This window comes from Hyperoodon ampullatus, assembly GCF_949752795.1.
Source record: "Hyperoodon ampullatus genome assembly, chromosome: 1".
Lineage (NCBI taxonomy): Eukaryota > Metazoa > Chordata > Mammalia > Artiodactyla > Ziphiidae > Hyperoodon > Hyperoodon ampullatus.
This window is the reverse complement of record NC_136914.1, coordinates 106,092,301-106,120,179: the sequence shown is the minus strand read 5'-3', so window position 1 is coordinate 106,120,179 and position 27,879 is coordinate 106,092,301. Positions and strand designations below refer to the sequence as shown.

At 37.3% G+C, this 27,879-nt stretch overlaps 1 protein-coding gene across 1 annotated transcript; it reads left to right on the top strand.

The window, feature by feature from the left end:
* Window positions 1-464: 464 nt before the first annotated feature.
* On the top strand, window positions 465-27,879 carry LOC307057809 (transmembrane protease serine 11F-like; the record flags this gene model as incomplete). Its single annotated transcript, XM_079711087.1, is given in 7 exon segments — window positions 465-624; window positions 2,509-2,628; window positions 17,425-17,626; window positions 21,781-21,951; window positions 21,953-22,038; window positions 23,502-23,644; window positions 27,721-27,879. Coding segments are annotated over 7 exon segments (1,041 nt in total).

Here is a 27,879-nt window from a genome sequence, read left to right as displayed (position 1 = left end):
ATTGGTCTCAAGGGAAGTGTACATAACCAACATCCAAAATAATCTTATCAATCCATACAAAACCAAAAATCACTAATCTATATACTCATGTATGACAGAAGCATGTGGAAGAGGCAATTAACCCAGAAAGGGGGATGAGGGCAACCAAAGCTTTATCAGAGGAAGTGCCCCTGAGATGAACAAGAAGATGAACAAGAAAAATCCAGGAAAAGACTTCCTGGTAAAGGGGTAGAACCGGTGCTTGGGAATGGCACCCAAAACAGAGAAAACACATTGTCAAACACCGTGACTGGACATAGCATTGTGTATTAGTCAAGATAGGTTAGATTATATTGTGCTAATACAAACCTAAATCTCCATAGTTTAGCACATTAAAATTTATTTCTCCCTCATTGACTATTACCAGTAGGACAACTCTCTAAGGCAACTGGATCAGCAACCCAGTCTTCCTTTGTGTTGTGGCTATGCCATATGAACACGTGGCTCCAGAATCCATGGCAGAGGAGGAGAAAGCTGCTAATAATAGCTCCACTAATAGAACTGAACAAATATCCACTAATGCTCCTAGACCACTAACCATAACCCCTCAAATGGCCCCTTCTAACTTTAAGGAGGCTGAGAAATGTGAGAGAGGGCTTGGATATCTGGAGAGCCTTACATTTCTATGGCTTAACCTATTTCCTTAAAACAGATCCCTGGCACACATAATTTCTAAGAGTAAAGAGTTAAGGGCTCTGTTAATCAACCAGAATGATGACTAGTAGGAAGATCCACACTGCAGTTTCAGACCAAAAAGGAGCATAAGTAGAGGAGAGGAGATCAGATAAAAAGCGAGAGATTCTTTATGGTATAAAGATCAAAATCTCCCTCTGATATTGGAGAGCTAACTTTTTTCTTTAAATGGGTAAAAGAGGGAAAGAGAAACAGGTACTATGTAGAGAGAAGTCTAGAATTGCACAAAGTTATATCATAATGCTAATAGAAACAAAGTTATAGTAAACTACTATGTAGTTTGTCCCTACTGTGTAAAATATGCATAAAAAGACTAAAAGGAAATACAGGATGATTTTAACAATTAATTCTGGTGATATTTCTATTTTCCATAATGAGCATGTTCACATTGTAACCAAGGGAAAAACTTAAGTTTCATTTTAAAAATGCCAATCTAAATGATACATTTTCTACAAATAAGTCTGATATTGAGATGAGATATTCATTAATACAGTGAACATGCTTTCCCCCACATTAAATTGGGATGTGTGGCTTGATATAAGTTTGACAAGATTGAAAATTTTGCATTAAACAGTCTTGGAAAATCATATGGCTGCATAGCCACAAAGAACTGAAAAGCTATAATTATTCTTCTTTAAGCGCAAATGGGACATATTTACATATATGTATATATACATAATATACATATAATGTATATATACATATACATATGTATATATGTACATAATGTACATATATATATTTTAACGTACATCCTTTCTCTCCACAGAGGTGTTACTGAAATTTGTGTTAATCCAATTTCTGTAAACTGAATTATGTTTTAAATTACCAAAATAGCTTGGTATTTAAATAATGCATTTTGAATTATTTTTCTGTAAAAGATATATATATATATATGTATATATATATATATATATATATATATATATATATATATATATACATATATATATATACATACACACACACATATTTGCTTAAAGGATAATAAGCATCTAATTTTTACCTCTGATATCTGGGCTCTTTTTTTTTTTCTTTTTCTTTTGCAAACAGGACAGAACACCTATGTTCTATCATTTCTCCCAGCTGAGGGCACTACAACCCAAGCATCATGCTTCACAAATTCAATCTTTATTTTGGGTAAACGAGGAATATAAGCTGAGGTGATTTGTGCATATTCTTATCAATTTGTGCCAGACGTCAAGTGTGTGGAGACAGCTAACAGCCCAGAGGGCAAACAGTTTTTAATGAGGGTGTCATCACATGTAGGGAAGGTTAAAAATGGTTCTGGGAAGAAGCAGAGGTTAAGTTCATTTTTAAAAATCCACTCTTGCAAAGGACAATATAAAGTTCCATGATTATAAAGATATATCTATTAAGTAATGGATTCTGTTCTAAAAAACACATGATCTAGTGAAGATAAAATATAAATACCCAGCAAACTCAGATGCAAGGTAGCTGTAATAGCTGCCAGTTTTAGACCTCTAAATACCATTTCATATCTCTGGACATCCCTGAGGCAGACGTCCCTGCAGGAGAAGACAGGGCACAGCGGTGTGTTTTTCTTCTTGCACTTCATGCCCAGGGGACAGCAATCTTTGAGGAAGTCGGTGCAGACCTCTGCCTGAGGGACACGTAGACATGCCTATAGGGACAGTAGCTGTTACTGCAAATCCCCTGAGGCAGGGGCAGTGCTCTCCTCAGTTGCACCTGCCCAAGTGGAGGTAGTAAGTGCAATACTCCTCCTTCTTCTGCTGCTTCTGCCTGGCCTACCAGACGATGGCCAGGCTGCACTGGCTGGCCTGGCTAGCCAGGGAGCAGCTGCAGGTGCTGGTAGAATCCAACCCACCTGTGTGCAGGAAGGGCCTGCTGCCCCCATTGCAGGTGGACCACCAAGTATTTTCTGAATTTATATTTGTTCAGAACCATAAACATTGTTATTGAATCTGTTGAAGAAGTACAAAATATGTTTGTTGCCTACAAACTTAGGGAGTATAAACTAAATACTATATGAAATACTAGTGGACAAAGCAAGGCAGAACAAAGTTGAGAAGTGTACTTTCTGTCAGCATTCTAAGATGGTAAAATCATATCAAGATGGAATAGTTGTCCCAGAATGATTTAAAGCATGGATGTCAGAATCATCAGACCTGAACTGGAATTCTGTCCCTGCTGCCCAGCTGTATGAATGTGGTAATTTTCTTAAGCTCTACAAGTCCCCATGTCCTTGTCTACAAAGTAGGAATGATAATAGTACCAAGGCTCATAAATAACATAACGAATGTAAAGTATTTAACACAGTGCCTGGTGTCCCACCATATGTGTACGCACACACACACACACACGCCCCAAATGGTGATCTATTGTTAGAGAAGCTTTAAGGAAGCTTAGGCCTTGACGGAAAGGGAGAATCTGGACAGGTAGAAACTGTGGGAAAAGGCTGGCATTTTGGGTGAGGGGAATAATGAACTTGAACAAAGCAACGATGGTGGCACATTTGAGCACACTAGGAAAGAAATGCACATTAGGGAGCATAGGGATGGGATCTGGCATATGGGGTTAATCTAGAGAAGGGCTTCTCAGCTTTGGATCCCTAAAGGAGGGAGTGGGATGTGTAGCTATTATAAGGAATCCTCAAATATATTAGTGCTCCAAACAATGACTTAAAGTGAATAATATGTATTACTTCCCACTTCCAAATATGTATAGATGCTATTGAAATTCATATTTAAAAGAACTGTTGAATTAAAGCTATTTTAACATTTATCAAAGAATACCATTCTTTAGGTCTCAACTTAAATCTCACATCCTCAGAGATTTTTCTCCTCATTCCACTACTTGAAATAGTGCCCAGGTCCTCATCACTTTCTGCCCTCATTTGCTTTAATTTGTTTTTTAGCATCAAAACCAACCTGGAATTATGTGTTTATTTGTTCACTCCCTGTCTCCTCTCTTTGTAAGCTACCATGAAGGCAAGGACTTTGTTGTATTCACTACTAAAACACCAACACCCAGAACAGTGCCTCTACATGGTGGGCCTCCAGTAAATATTTGCTGAATAAATGAACAAGTCTACAAAATACTAGATTCAAATGCATGCTACAAGGCAAATAAATTATGTTATATGCATCATCTTTGTCTTCTCAATGAATAATTTAAATTAAAATAGCAGAAGAAGACTCTTCACTTCCTCTTTATAGTCATCATCAGCTCTTTGCATGAAATGACAATTTCTTATTAATATAAGAGATGCCATGGAAGAATTGACCCAATTATGACACACATGAGAGGGAAATGAGTCTGTTCTAAGAGGCTGCAGCTTAATCATGTGAAAGAATATTGCTTTTGAGATATAAGTATATGACCTAACTATTCATTTCAGTGTTCAAACGATAAAGACATTAATCAGAGTTTCCCCTAACCTCACACAGGTTAAACCTCTACCATATTATTTAAAATTAGGTAATATGTATTGTCACTTGGATGCCTAGTCGTCTCTTACCAATACATTTCGAACTCCTGCAACCCCAGACACCTTAAGAAAATGATTGTATGTCAGATATTGTTTAAAGGCGTGATAGAAAAAAGATCTGTTATTATATATTAAACAAGCAGGTCATCAAAGGATATACTGAACATTTGATGAGAAATTTGGTGTGATCCAAAGTACTCAATATATAGTAATATGTCAGGAGGCATCTGAATTTTTAATATCAATGTCATATTATTGTTCCCTGGTCATGTTTATTCATTTCCCTGACCTTTATTCTGACATAATTAGATTACCGTTAATTGTAGGGCAAAAGTTGGTAGTTCCGTTAAAGTATTTTATGTTACTGAGTTTCCTCTCCCAAGAATTTGACAGGATTGTTTTCACTTCATTGTCTTCCTATGAGAAGAATGTGAAAATAGTGGTCATGCTGTGCTCTTTTCTTCTCTCTAGTCTGGCTGTTATTATTTAAACACATTACATTAGCAAATTTGCTCTGGTTATTTGGCCACAAATGAATGGTATGCATTAATATAAATCAAATAGTAATCAAATAAACAATTACACATGGGATAACCTGTTTATCTATATACTCACCTATTACTACATCAGAGTTTCTGATATGCCTGTCCCTAAAACATCCTAAACTCTACCTCTTGCAAATCAAGTAAGATTTTTTACAGTGCTAATGACTTGAATAGTTGCACATATAACTCCCTTCCACCTACTAAACCATCTGTTAACCTATGAAATTTGTCATGGTTCTCCTAGTAGGACAATGTCATCTACTTTCTTGGAGCCCAGTAAATATGATTCGTCTGTTCCTCTTTTATCTCTCAATAAATTAACTTTAGGTAAGTCCACAAAGATTCTGTTTCCGCAATTTAAAACTATTGCTGATCTTTTTTAATAAGGTGAATAGGACTTGACTCTAGGCAGAAACCCTAATCATAGGGGATCTTAGGATCACCAACTATCTTAGTCTGGATTTCTTAGAAAACAGAGCCTGAAGCAGAAAGCCTTACTTTGGGGGGTTTGCAATTCTAGGGAAGAAAGAGTGAGGGAAAGGGGCCAATGAGCAGGGAGGTATGGAAAACAGATGCAATGAGGAAGATTACTAGTCTGGCTAGAGCTTTATATCAAGCTAATACAATATCTTCAGAATATCTATATGGGCTACTGTGTTTCTGCATAGACTGACCAGGGAGAGAGAGAAAGAAGAGTTTATCCACCTTCTCCTATCTGCCTTTGAACAAAGTTCACCATATAGTGAATCAACAGTGACACACTTTTAGGTTGTACCACCTGGTCCTTCCAGTAGCCATGGGAAATCTAAATCCCAAGACAGCAGTGACAGCATTCATAACACCAGTCACACTGCATGAGGTGAACTAGTGAGCAGAAGAAAGTCAGTGATACTGCCTGCCTGCCCATGTATAGGCTTCAATCTCACAGACCCAGCTGGGCAAGCCAGTGCACCTCCTGTGTGTCTCAGGCAAAGGAAGAATCCAAATGGGAAGCATGAGGTGTAGTGTAAAGAATGAGACAACATGTTGTCAGTCTTGCTTGAGAACCCCATGAACGAGGGACTGGGAGCAGTCACCCCAATGTGATTGCCTGGCCAAGCAAGCGGAATACCATGAAAACATGGCTCCCCCCATAAAGACATCAGCAAGCTTTCCTCCAACAAAGTCTGAAATTCCTCTTCTATGGTCTATGCTAATGTGTAGGTGCCAGGAAATCTGGAGGATTATTAGGACCGACCAGAGAAAACTATGATCTAGAATCCAAAGGTTGAACAAAAACTGGGTCTAGTCATAACCCAACAGAGCTGGAGGGGAGTGAGCTCATGAAAGAGTATTGTGGACATTATAAGAAAAAACCCCACTATTTATGGAAATTAAGTTTATAAAAGAAGTAGGGGAATAAGCTACTCTTAATTCTTACCTGTTCAAACTAAGTTCATTAAAGATATCCAACGATTTTGCAGTATTCACTAAAATGAGGCAATGTAAACCAAAGCAAGTAGTACCCCAAAGAATACATACAGATGACCAACAGGCACATGAAAAAATGCTCAGCATCACTAATCAGAAGAGAAAGGCAAATCAAAACCACAATGAGATATTACCTCACACCTGTCAGAATGGCTATCATTAAAAAGACCACAAATAATAAATGCTGGTGGGGATGTGAAGAAAGGGGAACCCTTGTACACTGCTGGTGGGAATGCAAATTGATGTAACTACTGTGGAAAGCAGTATGGAAGTTCCTCATAAAACTAAAAATAGAACCACCATATGATCCAGCAATTCCACTCCTGGGTATATATATCTGAAAAAAAAAATAAAAACATTAATTTGGAAGGATATATGTACCCCAATGTTTATAACAATATTATTTATGATAGCCAAGATATGGAAGAAGCCTAGGTGTCCATCAACCAATGGATGGGTAAAGAAGATGTGGTATATATTATATATTATATATATATATATATATATATATATAATATACTCACACACGTGCATGCATGCACACACACACACGCACACAATGGAATACTACTCAGCCATAAAAATGAATGAAAATTTTCCATTTGCAACATCATGGATGGACTTGAAGGGTATTATGCTTAGTAAAGTAAGTCAGAGGAAGACAAGTACTGTAGGATATCACTTATATGTGAAATCTAAAAAATAAAACAAACTAGGGCATATAGCAAAAAACCCCCCCAAAACAGACTCAGATATAGAGAAAAAAACTAGTGGTTACGAGTGAGGAGAGGGAAAAGGGGAGGGGCAAGACAGGAGTTTGAGAGGATTGAGAGGTGCATACTACTATGTATAAAATAAAAGAGCTACAAAGATATATTGTAAAGCACAGGGAATATAGCTAATATTTTATAATAACAATAAATGGAGTATAACCTTTAAAAATTGTGACTCACTATGTTGTACACCTGAAACTTATAGAATACTGTAAGTCAACTATACCTCAATAAAAAAGAAAACAGTACCTGCACCATGGGAAATGTAAGGCACTGTGAGGTAATGAAAAGAAAACTACTTGGAAGTAAGAAAAACTGGATTCCAGTCCCAATTCTGTTACTCATATTGTGGCTTGAGAAGTTTACTCAACTTCCCTGATCTCAGTTTGCTTTCCAGCTTTGTGCTGTACACTTCACAGTGATGTGAGGATTAAAGGAAACGAAGTACTGAAAATGTTCATTACAGCAAAAGGAAATCAGCAAATCTTGTTTAAATCAGAAACTGCTCCTGAACTATATTTTGTCACAAATTTTTTTCTTCTCCAATATTTAACTTTACATGCAAATATGTATACTAGTACCTCTCACCATCTATGTGACATTAATTGGATCTTGCTATGAATTAGTTATTTTGCTTTGAATTAATGAATTAATGAAAAATTCAACTGAGGTGTTACAAACATTCTCTGAAGAATGATTGTTTTCGGGCATCAATATCTGGGCACTGACAATAACTCCTCGATAACAATACTTAACTATTTATTGGGCACTTCTTGTGTAACAGGTGGTAACCTAAGTGCTTAATATAGGTAATCTCATTTAACTTCCTAGTAGCCCTATGATGTAGAAACAGGTCAGCTACATAATTTGTAGGGCCTAATGAAATGTGAAAGTTTGAGGTCCCTTAAGCTTTTTCCTCTAAAAACATTTTATTACTGATAAAACATAATAAGGATATTGGTGTTGCATGAGTAACATTATAAAATAATAAATGGAAAAATATATAATTATTGCTATCACAATAAATAGCAATACTTTGTAATATATTTGTTATAAAAATTTGGGGTTTACTTTTATAAGAACTCATTTGTTAGCTTATTAAAATTTATACTTTTATCAACCTTGTTCAATTGGTATAATTAAATTTTATGTCAGTAGCTCTTGGCAAGGTCACATTGTTTTTTCTTTTTTAAAACGTAAACAATTTAGTTAAAAGTTTATTTTAAATAAACATAATTTTTGACAGTTGTACGTTTACAGAAAAGTGCAGTGTCCATGTCCCCACACAGTTCTCTCTATTGTTACCATCTTACATTAATATGGTTTATTTGTTATAACTATTGAACCAATATTAATACATTATTATTAAATACAGTCCACACTTTACTCATATTACTTGTTTTTTTTCCTAATGTCCCTTTTCTTTTCTTGGACCCCATCCCAGCTACCATAGTATAGTTAATTGTCGTGTCTCCTTAGGATCATTTTGTCTGTGACAGTTTCTCAAACTTACCTTATTTTGATGACCTTGATAATTTTGAAGAGTACTGGTCAGGTATTTTGTAGAATGTCCCTCTACTAGGGTTTGTCTAATGTTTTTCTCATGATTAGATTGGGGTCACAGGTTTGGGGGAAGAATACCACAGAGGTACAATGTCATTTTCATTACATCATTATGTGTCATTAACATCATTTATTACCGTTGATGTTGACCTTGTTCAACTGGCTGAGGTAGTGATCGTGTGGTTTCTCCACTGTAAAGATACTCTTCCTCCTCACCTTCCCAAAGGGAAGGAAGTCACTCTTTGCAGCCTCCCTTAAGGAGTGGAGAGTTATATTCCACTTCCTTGAGAATGGAGTATCTACATAAATTATTAGGAATTCTTCTACATGAGAGATTTGTCTCTTCTCCCTCACTTTTTTTCCCCCAAGCATTTACTTATATCAGTATACACTCATGGATATTTATTTTGTACACTGAGTTATAATCCAATACTTTGTTGCTCAAATTGTTCCAAACTTAACCTTCGAAGCTCTTTTTTTTTTTCTTTTTTAGTTTATTTATTTATTTATTTATTTATTTATGGCTGTGTTGGGTCTTCGTTGCTGAACACGGGCTTTCTTTAGTTGTGGCGAGCGGGAGCTACTCTTCGTTGCCGTGCGCGGGCGTTTCATTACAGTGGCTTCTCTTGTTGCAGAGCACGGGCTCTAGGCGCAAGGGTTTCAGTAGTTGTGGCATGTGGGCTCAGTAGTTATGGCTCATGGGCTCTAGAGCACAAGCTTGGTAATTGTGGCACACGGGCTTTAGTAGTTGTGGCATGTGGGCTCAGTAGTTGTGGCTCGCGGGCTCTAGAGCGCAGGCTCAGTAGTTGTGGTGCACAGGCTTAGTTGCTCTGTGGCATGTGGGATCTTCCTGGACCAGGGCTTGAACCCGTGTCCCCTGCATTGGCAGGTGGATTCTTAATCACTGTGCCACCAGGGAAGTCCTAGAAGCTCTTTTAGTTGCCTCTTGTGTCCAAACTAGGTGACATACTACCATCACGTTTTTTTGTTTTGTTTTTTTGGGGGGGTTTGTTTGTTTGTTAGCACTTTCTTTCTGGAACGACAAGGTACTGTGGGCTCATCTCATGTATTTCCTGTCCCAGTCCTAAACTCAGCCATTTCTCCATGGAGCCCTGGTGCCTTTTATTGGAGAATGGCATTAGAAATCAAGATCTGGGAGCTAAGTGTGTTTGTGGCTACTGTGTTTCCTTGCTTCTAAATCCTCTCATCTGAAAGAAGGAGGAAATATGCCTACATATAAACATACATAGTATATACATAGTAAATATATGTTTGTATACATGTGTTATACACTATGTATACATATTTACAAGCATAGAGTATACATAGTAAATATATGGCTGTATATGTATATATATCCAGTGTATATGTGTCTACAAATATCTCTCTGTGTAGCAATTTGTATCCATATTAAACTAAACATGAATTCATACTTATGTCTCTAAATCTAATCCATTACATGGATCTTTCTAGTCTTAAAATTTTTGAGAATTTTTAATTTTGAGAAAGCTCTTTTCACTGATGCGACTGCTACTGGACCTCTTAAGAGTATTTTATACAATCTGACATCATTTAGATAAATTTCTAATAAATTATTTAAAAATATAAGTTTTAGTATCTCTAGAGCTGATGATTCTCACATAACTAAAAAGATTTTTCTAAAAAGAGTTAACTTTTCATAGAAATCAGTTCTGAGTAAGTCTGAAATTAATTTTAAATTCAAATTTATACAATGAAATTTTAATGTTTCTTCAGACATTTCTTGTAACTTGTGGAAGCCATACAAAAAATTGAAAGTGGCATCATGATTTGTATATAATTCAAAGTGCCTATACAAAGAAAACTTAATTTAAAAAATTTTTTTCATTAATAATCACTTCATTCAAAGTACCATGTGAAAATAGTTTTCTTTTCCATTGAATGCAATGATCTTTAAAGACAATTTCTATTTCTAAGACTATAGGTATTTGTTTTGCAATGGTGGAGCAGTTTTCAAAATTGGAGACTCTACCTTTTTAAGAATTCTAATAACTTCCTGATATACTTTATTGCAAGGTCCATGTGTATGACTTTATTTTGTAATAATTTACTGGGAAAGTTTATTGATTGAATGCTTGCAGTCCTTCTGATGAAGCTCAGGCTAGAGAGTTAATATTTGTGCAGACTTTGCAGGGAGAGCTCTGGAACAGAAGGATGAGCTGGTCTTCTACCACTGTCTCATCCCTGCGTCCATGTGAGGACCTTTCTTGGGCAATGGTCACTATCACTTCTACTGCTACTGCTACCTCTATTGCTGCTGCCACAACTGTCACAACCAACCTGAGCCAAGGTCCCATTCTGGCAGCCCGCTCAGACATGCACATGTGCTCCAGACAGTGAGGCCCACAGCTTGTCACCTATACTGCCCGTGGTGCCTTGGGACTTGAGCCTACAGATATGGGCACTACTGCTTGATCACAATCATATGTGCTCACTGTTACCCAGTGTATTGCCTCTGCTCATGCACATGTTCACAGTTAAAATAACTAAGAATTTCAAGATGGCACAGTAGAACATTAAACCAAGTGGGAGCCCTCCTGGTAGGAAGTGTCCTGTAAGACTATATAAGTTGTACTCTCATGAACCTGTCAGTAGGATAGAGACTCTTAGTAGTCTTGTTAAAAAAAATTAGAAAACTAAGGTTTGAAAAGTCACCTGCTCAAGGTTATATAGCTAGTAAACAGCAGAACTAGGGATTAAACACAAATATATCTAATCCAAAAATTAAATTCTTAGTTATGTGCTGAGCCATATAGAAAAACTCACTCCATCTTAAACTTCTGGTTGGTCACAGAAACTGCTGATGGCTTATTCTGTTGAAGCAGTAGCACTGTCTTTCTATAGGGTAATGTCTTATTCCTAATTTCAAATAAAAATAAAAATTAAAAAAATAGGTCTGTGGTACTGACACCTTTAGTAGATTAAATGTTATAAAATGAATGAATGGTTGTGGATGTGGCTTATTCCTTCAATTACAGTGGTGGAGGAACCATATGAACCACACTCCAGGGGTGCACTAATCAGACTTGAATCCCAGTGGGACCACTAACTTACTAGGTGACCTTGGTCAAGTTGCTTACTTTCTCTTTGCCTTTTTCTCTCACCTGTAAAATGGTAGGAACAATAATACCTACCTCACAGGGTTTTCACTGAGAATTTAGTGAGTTAATTCCCATGAAGCACTTAGTAAGCTTCCTGGCATATATATTTAAGTACTTAATAAATGTTAGCATTTGTATATCTTTAAATTTTTATAATAATTTTATATTTGTAGGTATGAGGAGTGAAGAGAAAGAAAAATTCGGGCATAACTCAAAATTTTAACAGTGATTACCTCCAGGTGATGAGATTGTGGATTTAAAATTTTTCTTTATACTCTTATGTATTTTCAAAATTTTGTGTAACATATATACCAATATTATTATAATACAAAGAAAAATAAATTCTATTTTAGAAACATAAAATAATATTTCTTACACTTATTCCACCTGGAGTCATCTACATTTCATCCCTGCCTCTCTCCACACAAGCACACACACACATACACACACACACACACTCATGACAATACACATCCAGAGAAATATATTCACAGATCAATCACAGTCTGTTTAATTTGAATTTCAGTAAACAAAAAATAGTTTTTTAGGATAAGTATGTTTTAACTATTGCTTGTCCTTGCAAATAAATGGCTCAGCTGGTTTTCAAACTGGGGCTGTGCAGCTGTGGAATGTGGGAGGCTGTCAAATATGGCATAAAATATACTTACACTAAAAAAAAATTTATTGTTTATACGAATTTCAAATTTAACCAGGTATCCAACATTTTATCTGTCAACTTAACTTCTTAGGCCCCATTGATAGACTAATTCTGATTTTCCTCCGTTTTTCTAACCAGATCTAAATATAACCAATGGAATGATTTTTTTTCAAATCTTTTGATTAGAGTTGGCAGCTCAATATTACTCAACAAAAATAAAACAAAATGCTTCAAGATTCAAACATATAATTTTTGCTTCCCCTCCATCCCTGAGTTCTTGTTCTATGATATACACAAACACACATAAAACCACAAACTCAGGAACATTTCCCTCCTTCTCCACCACCTCATCATCTCCTCATCTCTTCCTCATCATAATGACCCACCATTTCCATTCTTGTGGTCTATAATATTTTTTTAAGGGAGTGAAGGAAACAGAACTAAAACTTCACACTAAGGAAGTAAAGTAAAATAGTTTGAATCAGAGTAACATATCCTGTTTTTCTTGTCCGTTGTGTCTGTGAGGTGTTTTTTCAACTACTTTGTGAGTCATGGTCCTTCCTATGCTTTGTTGAATCACAGATAGTCATTAAGTAAATGCTATAGTGTCAGTTGTTACACTGATAAAGAACTTTTTTTTTTTTTTTTTTGAGAGCTAAATGAGCCCTGAGCTGAGTTCTTCATTCCTTTGCTGATTGTTTCTTTGCTTATCATTTTCACTGGTTTCTTTTCAGCTGAAGACTCATGGGCATTGTTATGGGTTTTTAATTTCCCCCCATATATGTATTATCATGTTGGGTCTTTTCAAAAACATGAAAGGGTAGGTATTATTTCCACCATTTTAAGGAAACTAGACTCAAGTAAGATGTCAGACATGGGACTAGCAAGCCTTGGGGGAAGAATTAAAGTACAGGTATCCTGACTCCCAGAGGTGTTTACTGGTCAGTTATGGGGGTTAGTTTCTATAGTATCAAAGAAAGAGACATCTTTATGAAGGTTAAACCCTGTTGGAAGAACCATTGACATGAACTATAAAGAGGTTCTCTAGTTTATTTCCAATTTAAAACAGTTTCTTATTCATCTCCTCATTGATTCCTCACAACACAAACTCAGAAAAGTTCTCGTTTTTTTTTCCCCCAAAAGTGGAAGAAAATGAAGTTCAAAAGGTTATGAAACTAAAACTACCTCACAACTGGTTGGAAACCAAACTGAGAGACATTTCTATTTTTCTATGCCAACATATAATTAGAGAAAGTAAAATAATGTGTTTCAAGTAAGATTGTAAGTGCCAAGGTAAGGGACTGTGTCTTTTTATTTTCTTACTCCTCCCCCCTGAACTCTAGTATACGTCTTACAGGCATTAGGTGTTCCAGCTCTGTTCATTGCTTCCAATTAAGTATTTCCAAGTGTAGTTACTTCTGATTTAATACCAAAAAATAAGGCTTGTCCTTTGGACCTACAGTCTTTTCCCCTCCCAGCAGCCATGAATTGAAGAAACAGATCATCTAAAGTGAATTTCTCTATTGTTAGACATCAGGAAAATCCTTTAAATACATTCTGAGATAGAGTCTCCACACATAATAGTGACAACTTCTTCCTGAAGTAATTAGAAATGATGAAGAGTATGGTATCCACATTTATTTTTAATCAATTATATTCCAAACAAAAATATGACATTTTCCAGCACTCTATAAATGGCAATCTCAAACTAAATCTCAATTCCTAATAATATAATTTCCCTAATACATGATTATATAAGCTAAAGTAAAATATCCACCATAAAAATGTTAAAATTGTAGAGTTTCTTATTTTACAATTTTTAAAAATCATTTTTCAGCCTTCTTGGTCATGTATACTGACTTTTTACTATAAAGGTTGTTTTAATATCAAAATAACGATATTCTATGACCATCCTCAATAACCAAAATTCTACCACATATATTTTCTTCTGCCACATAATATCTCTCATTAAATGAAGGGAAGTGAAATGTCCAGGAAATCTATTAATCTATTAATATTCTTTTTCAAAATATCATGTTCCATTTTATCCCAATATTACAATTATTTACCCATCACTAAAGACTCGTTATATTTTTACTGTTTCTCATTCTTGAGTCTTGATTTAAATTCACCTTTTTGCTTGCTAAACTCTATCTTCAAGTTATTTTTTTCTGTTTCTTTTTTTTAACATCTTTATTGGAGTATAATTGCTTTACAATGGTGTGTTAGTTTCTGCTTTGTAACAAAGTGAATCAGCTATATTCAAGTTATTTTTAAACAAGAAAATTATACAGATGGTATATTTTCTGAGAACTCCATATGTCAGAATCTTTTTCTACTTCCTTTTTCTCATTTTATAGGATTATTGGACCATAAACTTTCCCAAATAATTGTATATACATTATTGCCTTTTATTCTAGTGTTTTTGTTATAGAGTAGAAGTCTAAGGCTGGTGTGATTTTTATTCTTATATAGGTTACCTTTTGGTTTCTGGATGAAGGTAGGAAATCTTTATCCTATAACTTTTTTTTTTTTTTGCCAAGAGATCTAGATGTGGTTGTACTTGGCACTAAACTTTGGGAAATTATGAGCATTTTCAATGTGTACACTATTTTTTTCTCATTCTGGAAAAATGTTCTTCCTCTCTAAATTTGATGATTGACTCTGTTCCAATTGTTCTTTTTTTTTCTTCCTCAGGAACACAAATGCTTTATTACCTGAATGTCCATTTTCTGCTCTCCATGTCAATCATTATTTCTAGTTCCAGCTCAGGTTACTTTCCTCTGCATTCTGAAAGATCTCATCAGATCTATACTCCCCAAAACCACTTATCTCTGTTATTTGGTGTCACTTTTTCTTTTTACTACTTCTATGTGGATTTTATATCTGTTATGACATTTCTGTGATATTTTGAATTTTCTTTAGTGATAGACAACTCTTTCGTTATGTGTACTCTTATCACAGCATATTTTCCCCTTATGTTTGGCTACTTTTGTTTAATAAGATCATGCCTTCTTGCATATCTTTGCTGGTACCAAGCATATGTCCTAAATTTTTTTGATGAAAACTTTCTGAGATATGTCTGTCTTCTGAGTTTACGTATCATCTGATTTAGCAGATCTTAACCATGCCATACAATTAGATGCAGGATTAATTTCTGATCTTACAAATAGAGTATATGAAAACTATATCAACCACCCATTTTAGAGTACCACAAGCTCCAGCATTCACTGGTGCCAGTGCTCTTTCTTTCTCTGTTTAAATTGCTTTTCATTAGTCCATTCCTTGTGTGATAACAAAATACCATAGATTGGGTAGTTTATAAACGGCAGAAATATATTTCTCACAGTTCTGAAGGCTAGAAGTCTGAGATCAGAGTGCCAGTATGGTCCGGTGAGGGCCCTCTTCTGACTCAGACATCTTGCTGTATAGTCAAATGGTGGAAGAGGCTAGGGAACCCTGGGCACACTCTTCCGTAAGGCCCTAATCCTATTCATGAGAGCTCCACCCTCATGACTTCACCTACTAATACCACCACCTTTAAGGGTTAGGATTTCAACTATAAATTTTGAGATACACGTTCAGACCATTTAATAAAATAACTACATTTTCATAGAACTTTTAATCTTTCCTGTTTCTCTAGATAGGATGGTGTGCTGGACAGTGTGGCTTCTTTTGAACACACACAGAGAGAAAAGACTTTATGGGTCACAATTGGTTGGTTCAAACTATAGTTTCTATTTGGCTAGCTTTATTCCCTGGGCTGGGGAATCACAATAGCAGTGGCTTTGTCGGAATTGTTGGGGTCTCCACACAATTCTGGTTCAGGGATATAGCTTGGGTCATCTAAGAAGTTGCTTTTTAAACCAACCAACTGAATACTGCAGTTACTGAAAATTACTACCAGAATTTATAACTTTTCTTATCCTTCCTTAATTTCTGGTGATTTTGCTCCTTTTGCCTTTGAACAATACCATAGACTCAATTTTTTTCATCTGCAATATGAGGATAATAACATCTAACATAGAGGGTTGTTATAAAAATTAGGGAAAATATATGTAACACTATGTACAGGGCCTGGCTCATAACTAGTAGATATTATTTTTATTATTATTATCTTCATGCTTACTTTAAGGGGAAGTTGGGAGAGGAAGTATTAGGCACTACTGATATGGCACCATATTAAGCTAGACACTCTAGTTATTCAATTTTATGGTCACCTTAAGCTAAAGTTATTTAACACTAAGGGAGTTATGATAAATTTGTAAATATGATTTCAGGCAACTATTTTTACCTGTTTTTGAATAAAACCCCTTTTTCTAAAAAAAAAACTTGTATTCTTAACAAAATATAAATAATTAAAAAGCACATTAATAAAGTATGCTAATTACTTTCAAGTATTACTTAAGGTTGATTTGAAGTCTAATCAATTGAGGGTTTGCTATCAGGGAATCAGAATTTTTTTAAAAAACTAGTCTTTTAAATTTTAGAAAAGCAAAAAAGTCATTGTATTTAAGACTTAAATATCAGGGCTGGTCAAAGACAGTCTACAGATTCATGTCAAGGCAGAATCATGACCGACACTCAGTGTTGGGCTCTCTCTCAGTAGTAAGAATACAAGCTTTGATGTGGATCCTTCTAATTTTATGTACAACTCTGTCACTTACCAGCTGGGTGACCTCCAGTAGTTTACGTTCTCCTCCAGAGATGAGTTTTCTCATTTGAAAAGTATTTTGCTATAAATGTATCTGAAACCCTTAGCAGAGGATCTATACATTTTTATGCTCAGTATTTTATCTACCTACCTATTTATTCATCCATATATGCTTTATATGGAGACCGAAGTTAATTCCTGGTTTGGATGCCTTGAAATGGTGGTAAATATTTCTTCTGAACCTCAATAGGATTAGTAGGACCCCTACAGAATAACCCCAGAGACTGAGTGCTAGGAATGGGTTAAAGAATAGCAGGTTCAATGGACTGTCTAACCATCTGCACGCAGTGCAAATCAGGATGTGCTTTTTTTCCACTCCTTTTCATGAAAACAGACTAACGCATGTTTCTTTGACAGACTGTGGAATAAGGATGACATCTTCATACATGCCATTACCAGCATCGTCTTCTACTGAAAGGGTTGTCCAAGGAAGTGAAACAGCTATGGAAGAGGAGTGGCCATGGCAGGCCAGCCTCCAGCTCATAGGGGCAGGCCATCAGTGCAGAGCTAGCCTCATTAATAACACTTGGCTGCTCACGGCGGCTCACTGCTTCCGCAAGCAAGTTTATTAGAGCTGTTGCTAGTCTTCCTTACTCAGTTATTAATTACTGTCAATTTAGTGCTGGGAAGAGTCCAATCTCACCAGCTTACCCTCTACTCCATTCTGGATGGACCCTGTCCCCTAAATACATTATGGTTGCTCTATGCCCCAATCATACTCATCCCCTCACCCTTCTCTCCGTATCTATCGTGTTTGGTTTGCATCATTCTTATGGCTCTTACCACATATTCTCTTGTAGCATCATGACACCAGTGTGATCTTTTCTACTATGCCATAAATTATTTTAGTTTAAACACTATTATACATGTAACAAATTTAAACTCTTCTACCTATTTAAAGAGAAAATTCAGCCACTTTAAAAAATATTATTCCATCTATCCTCCAACTATCAACATTCACCATCACTAAAGAAAAAAATCAAAGTTATCACTCTTGAAGCTCTCCCTTCCAATTGCATTATCCAAGAACTGTGTGAGCTTTTATGGATCAGAGAGGTGTGTGGTTGGTGAGAGAGACCAGCCAGCCTTTATCACTGCCCTCATAGTATGTAAGACCGGTCATACACAACCCAAAAGGAGCTCTCTGCGTGGGATTTCACAGTTGTAGCTCTTAACACTCAGCTATATCACTTCACATACACAGACATGCACAGGCACGCTATTGCCCCAAGACCAGGGACACACTACATTTTCTCCCTGAGGTTTCACCATCAGGGTACAGAAAGTTTTTCCTTTTAAACCCTCAAAACACAAAAGCTCTGAGTAAAGCCCTGGTCAGTGGCACTGTTCACACACCCTTTCAGAGGAAACTATCCTTGGTGTGTCTAGGAGGTGCTTGATCATCCTTCTGCGGTAACACCCAAATTGTTTCAAGATGCCTACACCTTTATTTATGGAGCAGATGTGCAATGAGAATAACCTAATGAATTTAAGGTGACTGTCACTCTCTCAGGAAAGAAGAGAAAAGGGACTCACACAAATTAACAACCCCCAAAATAACTAGCATCATGCCTTAGGTAAACTTGAGTCTCACTAATTTTTCAAGGCTTTCTGATTTTTTTTTAATGTTTACAGAATCCTCCAATCTTCACACTTGTGTTTGGGAGTGTCACCTATTTTGCTTTATAACTGATCTTTGCTTATATAAATTAAAAATAAATAAGCCCAGAATGTCAATGCATTTAGTGAAGAATATAAGCTATAATGACTGAGATATATTTTCGGCAGGTCCAGTGCTATCTCTGTGTGTTGGCAGACCTACATGGGGATCGGCCATTGAGTTTGATAAAATAGAGATAACTGGTGACCTTGATAAAAGAAACTGTGATTATATGATGGGGGTGGGAATGAATTAAAGAGAGAAAAGGAGAAGGATTGGATGCAGTGAGTTTAGATGCCACTTTCAAGGAGTTTTTAAATGAATGGGAGCAGAGAAATTTGACAGTTGGGAGTGGTTGTGGACTCAAAGGAAGGATTTTTTTTTTTTTTTTTTTTTTTTTTTTTTGCGGTATGCCGGCCTCTCACTGTTGTGGACTCTCCCATTACGGGGCACAGGCTCCGGACGCGCAGTCCCAAAGGTCATGGCTCACAGGCCCAGCCTCTCCGTGGCACGTGGGATCCTCCCGGACCGGGGCACGAACCCACGTCCCCTGCATTGGCAGGTGGACTCTCAACCACTGTGCCACCAGGGAAGCCCCTGGAAGGATTTTTTAAAATGTGAGAAATGTAATAGCATATTTTATGCCCCTAATAATAATAATATAAAAGAGTTGGGAAAGGTAATGATCCTGGAGAGAAAGGGTTCCATTTTGCAGGTGATATAATTTCATGTAACTGCATAATGCAGTGTACTGTTGTGAAGAAAAAATAAGGATTCTTTGAAGACAATATCACAATTATCCAAATACTTTTAAAATTTTAATGTTTTTTTTCCCCTACAGAATTAGTGTATTTTTTTTTTTTTTTTTTTGGATACGCGGGCCTCTCTCTGTTGTGGCTTCTCCCGTTGCGGAGCACAGGCTCCGGACGCACAGGCTCAGTGGCCATGGCTCACGGGCCCAGCTGCTCCACGGCATGTGGGATCTTCCCGGACCGGGGCACGAGCCCGTGGCCCCTGCATCGGCAGGCGGACTCCCAACCACCGCGCCACAAGGGAAGCCCCAGAATTAGTGTATTTTTAAAAATTTTGTTTAAGACAAATGTTAGTACATTTATGTCCATGAAAAATGATCCCAGTCTTTGTGAAACAAGAGTGTGTAGGGAAAAAGTTCTTGACAGGATATCATGAGACCTAGGTCATCTCTCTCTGACAGTAACCAGGTGGATACGTGACTTACCTGGGCAAGCCATTTAACTTCTTAGTGAGTCTTACTGTTTTTATCCACAAAACATATTGAACTGTGCCTATGACTGGAGACTCCCTTTCTGGTTGATGATGCATGAAGAGATGGGTATTCCTGTTTTGGCCACTCCATTAGCTTACAAGCTCCTTAAGGACTGAAGTAACATATGTCTTCGTAGCTTCCAGAATTCTAGTTTTCAAATGAATGCTTCAGCCCTAAAATTTCTGCTTTGAATAAAATCTTCCTTTAAAGTGTAAATAAGTAAAACCGATGAGAGGCACTTCCCTGGTGGCGCAGTGGTTAAGAATCTGCCTGCCAATACAGAGGACACGGGTTCAATCCCTGGTCTGGGAAGATCCCATATGCCGTGGAGCAACTAAGCCCATGTGCCACAAGTACCGAGCCTGCGCTCTAGAGCCCGCGAGCCACAACCACTGAGCCCACGTGCCACAACTACTGAAGCCTGCATGCCCTAGAGCCCGTGCACCACAACTACTGAAGCCCCCACGCTCTAGGGCTCGCATGCCGCAACTACTGAAGCCCGCACGCTTAGAGCCTGTGCTCTGCAGCAAGAGAAGCTGCCCCAATGAGAAGCCTGCACACTGCAGTGAAGGGTAGCCCCCGCTCACCACAACTAGAGAAGACCCGCGTACAGCAATGAAGACTCAACGCAGACAAAAAAAAAAAAAAAAAAAAGATTATATACATAACCAAGTGGAAATTAAAAAAGAAACAACAACAGATAAGAGAGGAGCCCTCCCCATATCCCAATCCCTCCGCCCCTAGGCTCTGCCTGCTCATCCCTGGGGCAGTGCAGCGTACTCTGAAAACTACTGATCTTTCAGGTTTTTCATTACACTTAAAAGTTTATGATTCACCAACACAGTAATCCTGCATGAACAAGGAAATCCTCTTTCTGAATTCACTTCTGTGTGATTTCCTTTTAAATAATTTTCTTCTACATAGAGGATTTCAAGTTTCTATATATTTCTAGTCATTCTTGGAAGGGATAATTAGACAAAGAGGGAACTGGGCTTTATATTAGAATAGGGAGGTAAAGAGACGATAGGAGTAGACAGAATTTGCTTATTATGTAATCTTGTGGTAGAGAAAAGCATCTGTGTTAAGGAAGAGCCTCAAAAATAGTAAGAGGGACTGACTAGGCCAGGTCAAAGGTGGTGGGAGCACTAACAACATGACACTGAATAGGGTTGCTTAGCTCTTGAGTATTGGGGCAGGGTATGGGTCTTGGGTGGAGAAACAATCCTGTGTACATATGAGGGTTTGTGAAGCAGACAAATTACACTTTATCTCAAAGATCAAGGTAAGACCCAGTAAACAAGAACTGACAGGTGAGTCATAAAATAAGAATGGATGGAGTGTCTCATATGGAAGGAAAATACCTTTTATGGTGCATAATATCCAAAACAAATCAAAATTAATTTGTACATACTTCACTGAAATTAAAGAAGAAATCAAATTTGAAGAGTTTCTAATAAACAAGGAATTAAAATGTTAGAAACTAATTGTATAGTACCCATTACTATTATTATTCCAAACATAGCATGGAATTCCATTTAGTTACTGTACTCTCTTTAATTTTAGAGTATGTAAAATATTTTAAGGGCTTTCATACTCTCATTTGTATCAATATTTTAACCTCTTTTTTCCATAAGGTCATCAACTGCAAATTCTCTCACCATAGGGATTTTTTAGGAGCTTAATTCCAATAGTTGGGGAGAATATGGTCTCAATCTTTTTTTAAAGGATACAGTTAAGCATCACACATCTTACCCTTTATATTTTGCAGACATAAAGACCCAAGTCAATGGATTTCTACTTCTGACACAACTATAACACCACCCGCAGTGCAACGAAGTGTAAGGAAAATTACCTTTCATGAGAATTACCATAGAGAAACAAATGAAAATGACATTGCTTTGGCTCAGCTTGATACCCGAGTTGAGTTTTCAAATGTAGTTCAGAGTTTGCCTCCCAGATTCATCCATAAAGTTGTCATCTAAAACAAGTGTATTCATCACAGGGTTTGGATCCATTGTAGATGATGGTGAGCTGTTCCAACATAATTTACTTAGTACAATTTTATCTTGGGATCTAATGAGGCATCTAGGGGATACCTCTTTAGACTCTTCATTAAAATGTAGATGTTTCTAATGTGTATGGCTCTGAGAAGAACAAGGTACTGTGGGTTAAAAAGTAAAAGGGGGCTTCCCTGGTGGCGCAGTGGTTGAGAGTCCGCCTGCCGATGCAGGGGACACGGGTTCGTGCCCCGGTCTGGGAAGATCCCACATGCCGCAGAGCGGCTGGGCCCGTGAGCCATGGCCACTGAGCCTGTGCTCCGGAGCCTGTGCTCCGCAAGGGGAGAGGCCACAACAGTGAGAGGCCCGCCTACCGCAAAAAAAAAAAAAAAAAAAAAAAAAAAAAAAAAAAAAAGTAAAAGGAATCAGATACCTGTCCTTGAGGAGTTCACAATTAACTGGAGCAGTGGTGAGGAAAGGGAGAGGTCAATAACATGATGAACAGAACAGACTGTTTTAGATACTATAAGAAGGAACAAAATGATATGGGAGTACAAGGGAGTAAAGGATTACAAATTGTATATTTGCCAGATGTAAAAACTCCCGGCTAGCATATATTTCATATACTTTTTTTGGTTTAAATTCTTCCTAATTTTAATGAGGATATATAATGATCATAAACATGAAAGTGTTTTGTGAATGTTTTGAGACTCAGTTGTGCAGTATTCTCTCCTCCTAACCACCGGCCTTGCTCTCTGCTGGTGTCATATTGTTGGTGTATCTTGGGCATTTGTTTTGTTTCTCATGTTTTGAAACACCTGAAATAAGATGCAGGGGTCCCCAACCCCCAGGCCGTGGCCCAGTAGTGGTCTGCAGCCTGTTAGGAACTGGGCCACACAGCAGGAGGTGAGCGGTGGGCAAGTGAGAGAAGCTTCATCTGCTGCCCCCCATCGCTCGCATTACCAACTGAACCAATGCTCACACCCACTGGTCCATGGAAAAATTGTCTTCCATGAAAACGGTCCCTGGTGCCAAAAATGTTGGGGACAGCTGCTATACAGCATAGAGTAGGACATATAGACCTGTGCCGCTTGTATCCTGGTTTCTTCTTGAGTAGCTTTTGGAAAATCAATGAACTTCTCTGAGTCTCAATTCCCTTACATGGAAAAATGTGAAGTTGGACAAGATCAGTGTGATGAACCCTCTTCTCATGAAAAAAAAGGGCATACACACAAAGTATTGCATGTAGTTTTGAGGGTTCCAATAACTCTTGAAGAGTCACAAATATGATATAATATTGGGTCATGTATATGTATTGTTCCTTGCATGTAGATATTTATGACTCAGAAAATAAAATTAGGCAATAATTAAATAATAAAATAATCTTAATGCTTTTGCTCCTAGGAATATACAATTTATGTGTCTTCTGAGTCTTAGGTGTAGCTCTATTCAAAGAACATGTTTTTCATTTCTACATTTGTTTGTGTAATAGGACCAACACAAAAGAGACTTCGGCAAGCCAGGGTGGAAACCATAAGCACCGATGTGTGTAACAGAAAGGATGTGTATGATGGCCTGATAACTTCAGGAATGTTATGTGCTGGATTCATGGATGGAAAAGTAGATGCATGTAAGGTAAGTCCAAAGTCAAGGTCAAAACTTTAAGAGGAAAGTTTCCATTAACTATTTTTAATTTGGGCATATAGTTTACCTGGGAGAAAAAAATGACATGAATTTTACCAAAGACTCAGTTTGCTTAAATAAACATGGTAACAAAAATGATTGTACTGAGTGTCTACTATGCCGAAACAATGCTAAGCACTTTCTATACATTATTTCATTTAATATAATGAGACTGAAGCATTACTATAATTATCCCTATTTTACAAATTAGGAAATTAAAGTCAACTGCTCCAAATTTCTGGTTCACACAATAACTCATGCTCTATTGTTATTTTCTTAAACAAATTTGGAATCAAAAAACAGAGAAACCTCTCCTCTGAAGACCACTTTATTCAGCTCTCTCATCATCTCTCATCATCTTTTTATTCCCCCACCTCCAAATCTCTCTACTTTGTCCCTTTCATTCTTTCATGACTGACACCTGAAACAGATTTCATCTCCATCCCAAGGCCTGCAATATTAATGTCAACTCATTTAAATGCTGGATTCTTAGCTCCTAGATCTCCTAACCTCCAGTGATCTTCACTCCTCCTCAGTCACCTATTCTTAGGGTCACACCTTGAGCTTTGTCACCAAAAACTATTCCATTTCCAGCAACACTAAATCCCCAAGTCATCCTATTTAACAACAATCCTCAATCCTTCTGCCTGCTTTTCAACTACTTCTGTTTCTTTGGCCACACTCTGTTACACCCCAACCTTCCAACCCTCACCCCCCAACATACACAACTTACACATATATTCTTTGTGTCCCTTCTCTGTTTTATTTTTATCTTTAGCTCTTGCACCATTCAGCACACAATATATTTTATTTAACTGGCTTATTATCTGTCTCTTTCACTAACCTAGAATGTGAGCTCCATGAAGGCACACATTTTAGAGCATCCATTTTATTTTACTGCTGTATTACCAACACCTAAAACAGTGCCTGGCACAAATATCTGTTGGATGAGTATCATCCTTCTTCAATTTCATAGAGACCTGTAGAGAACAGCTTCTCTGCTATTTCACATTCCATTAATCCTTTCTTTTCTTCCACCATCCACTTGTCCAATTTAGATTTCACTGTGATCATTTTTTTTTTTTTTTTGACCACACCTTGCAGCATGTGGGATCTTAGTTCCCCCACCAGGGATCAAACCCCTGCCCCCTGCAGTGGAAGCATGGAGTCTTAACAACTGAACCACCAGGGAAGTCCCTGTGATCATTTTTTAAACACTTTTGCTAATACCCCAAGTCCACCTGATGCTCTCTCTTCCCAGTATTTCTGTCTGACAAAGTCCCAAACCTGGAAAGACTCAATTATTTAGTCTCTCTCTCTCTCTGCCTGTATCTGGGAAGTCAAATGCTCCTGGAAAAAATACAAGAGAACCCATGGTTCCACTATAGGTTCCAGATAACAAAACTGACAACCTTACTCTTTTTGTTAGTTTGTTTTTTTCTAAATCTACCTTTCTCCGAATTCTTCCACCATTTTCTACTCTCCTTAACTTTCAGTTTCACCTGCCTGTTTATTCTCAACTGATGATTTTGCTTCCCAATTTTCAAAGAAAAATACAAGTCAAAAGAGGGGAGTTTCCCCATCTTCCCAGCACCAAGCATACAGACATGCCTTCATCCGGACCCTTGTCATCCACCTTCAGCTTAGATCACAACAGAGAAGCTGCCTCTTCACTAAGGCTGGTCCCTTCACCTTTGCTCCATTTCTTCTTCTTGCTGGCCTCTGGGGAAGTTTACACTGGCAATTATGTCCTCTCTCTCTCTTTTCAGACTCAACATTTCTCTTGTAACTAGATCCTTCTCTATTCAGATCTCTTAAGTTAGGGAAAAAAAGAAATAGCCAATTCTTTTTAGACCCATAATGCCTCCAACTAGTGTCTCATCTTATCTCTTCTCTTTACCACCAAATATTTGCGAAAATGTCTCTACCCATGGTCTCAATTTCCTCACCTCCCACTAACTCCTCAAACCATTTCAATATGGTTTCTGCCCTATTACTTCATCAAAATCTCTCTTCCTAATGTTTTCAATGAACCACTAATGACGTTATACAAATTTTTTGGTCTTCTTTTTTTTTTTAACCTCTTAACAGCATTTAATAATGCTTACCACTCCCCCTTTCTTGAAATATTGTCTTCCCTTAGCTTGTAATGATTTTCATCCTACATCTGTCTGCTCCTTCTCTGTCTCCTTTTCAGGCTCATTCTCTTAATTCCATCTAATACATGTTAATCTATCCTATGCCTGTTTCTTTTTCACTCTATACTTTCTCTCCAGAGAATCTAATTCTCTTTCATAGCTTCAATTATGATCTTTTTGTTGATGTTTCATACATTTATACTTTTAGTCTTAACCTCCCTTTTGATCTCCAGACTTTTATATTCTATTCCTACTTGGCAGCTCCAGTTGGATGTTTCAAAGGCATCTCAGATTCAAATGTTGTACCTGATTCTGTTCTTATTCCCCTCCCCACCTGATCTTCTTCCTATGTTTTGTATCTCTGAGTGGCATCCCCTTTCATTATGCTGAATAAGCCAGAGTCTAGAAATCATTCTAATTTCTCTCTTTATCCCATATCCAATTGATTACCTAATCCCATGGGTTCTACCTCCTTAAATCTCTCTTCACCATTTCTTGCCTTTCTCTCTTCTCTCAACCTCTCTCTCCTCCCCTTCCCTTCCCTCCACCCCCCAACCACATTTAACCATCTAGTTTATCTCCCTTATATTCATTCTTATGCTGTTTTAGTGCATTAGTAAAATGAATGCTCGGACAGTTTCTAACAAGATGTAATCTGATCATGTCAACCCCCTCCTTAAAACACTTAAAACTTCAGTGGTTTACCTTTGCTTTTATCTTATGATAAAAACCAAAACCGTCTGTAAAAGAGCCACAGGGCTCCATATAGACTAGTCTCTCCTTACCTCTATGGCCTCATTTTGTACCAATTGCCCCCTTGCTGTCTTCTCTCCAGTCCCCCTTTCTACAGGCCTTTGCATATGCCAGGCTCCTTCATGCCTAGAGCATTTGTCATGCTGTTCCCTCTGTCTAGAACACATTTCATCCACACCTTTCTTTTCATGATTTAGTCCTCTTCCTTTAGATATCAGCTCAATTACATCTCATCAAGGCAAATATCCCTTTCCTCCCTGACTAGTCGAATCCCCCATTGTATGTTTCCATAGCACTTATCACAGTTGTCATTTTGTATATTTGTAGGCTTATTTAATATTGTGGGTTTTTTAACCTAAATGTCAAGCTCTATGAGCATAGGGACCGTTCATTTTTGGTCATCGTTTTATCCTCAATGTCCATCAGAATGCCTGGGACACATAATAGGAATTCAATAAATAGCTGATAAAAGAAAAAATAAATGAAGGAGGTGGAAGAGGCACAAAGAGGTTACCTTGTGTATCTTACCTCAGGTCACACAACCAATAATTAATAGAACTAGACCTGAAACTTGGGCAGTTCAACTACTGAGACCACAATTTTAACCTCTACACTTACAAATGTTTATTTACTTAATCTTCCTTAATCCAAAAGAGATTTAAGAGATTTAATCTATATAAAATTCAGAAAGCAAACATAAATTAGAACTAGGTGAGTAACAGAAAAGGAGACCAAGATTAGGTCCATAAAATACAGTCAAGCTAAGACATTGAGAAGAGATCACAGAAAATTTCTGCCTATGCACAAATACCAACCTCATGTTAAATATTTTAGATAAATGCTTACTAAACCCCACGCTTAAAGGGTCTAATAAAACTAGCAAAAAATCTAGGGATGCTGAACCAGAAATAATGTAACCATTCCATATGAATGAGTGTTAGTCTTTCTAGAAAACAATTAACTTTAAAGATTAGCACAAAATTTTAACTCAGTTGAGAGAAACATCATATAATCTATCTCTAGTTTGGCTGCATGTTCTGTGTACCAGTTTCCATTTTTCCTGTGGAAGAGAGATGATTGCAGTGACCTTCCTACTGAATTAAATGTTAACAATTTTAAATATATTTTTCTCTCTAGGGAGATTCTGGTGGACCTCTGATTTATAATAATCATGACATCTGGTACCTTGTCGGTATAGTAAGTTGGGGACAATCATGTGCTCTTCCCAAAAAACCTGGGGTCTACACAAGAATGAGTCAGTATCGAGGCTGGATTGCCTCAAAGACTGGTATCTAG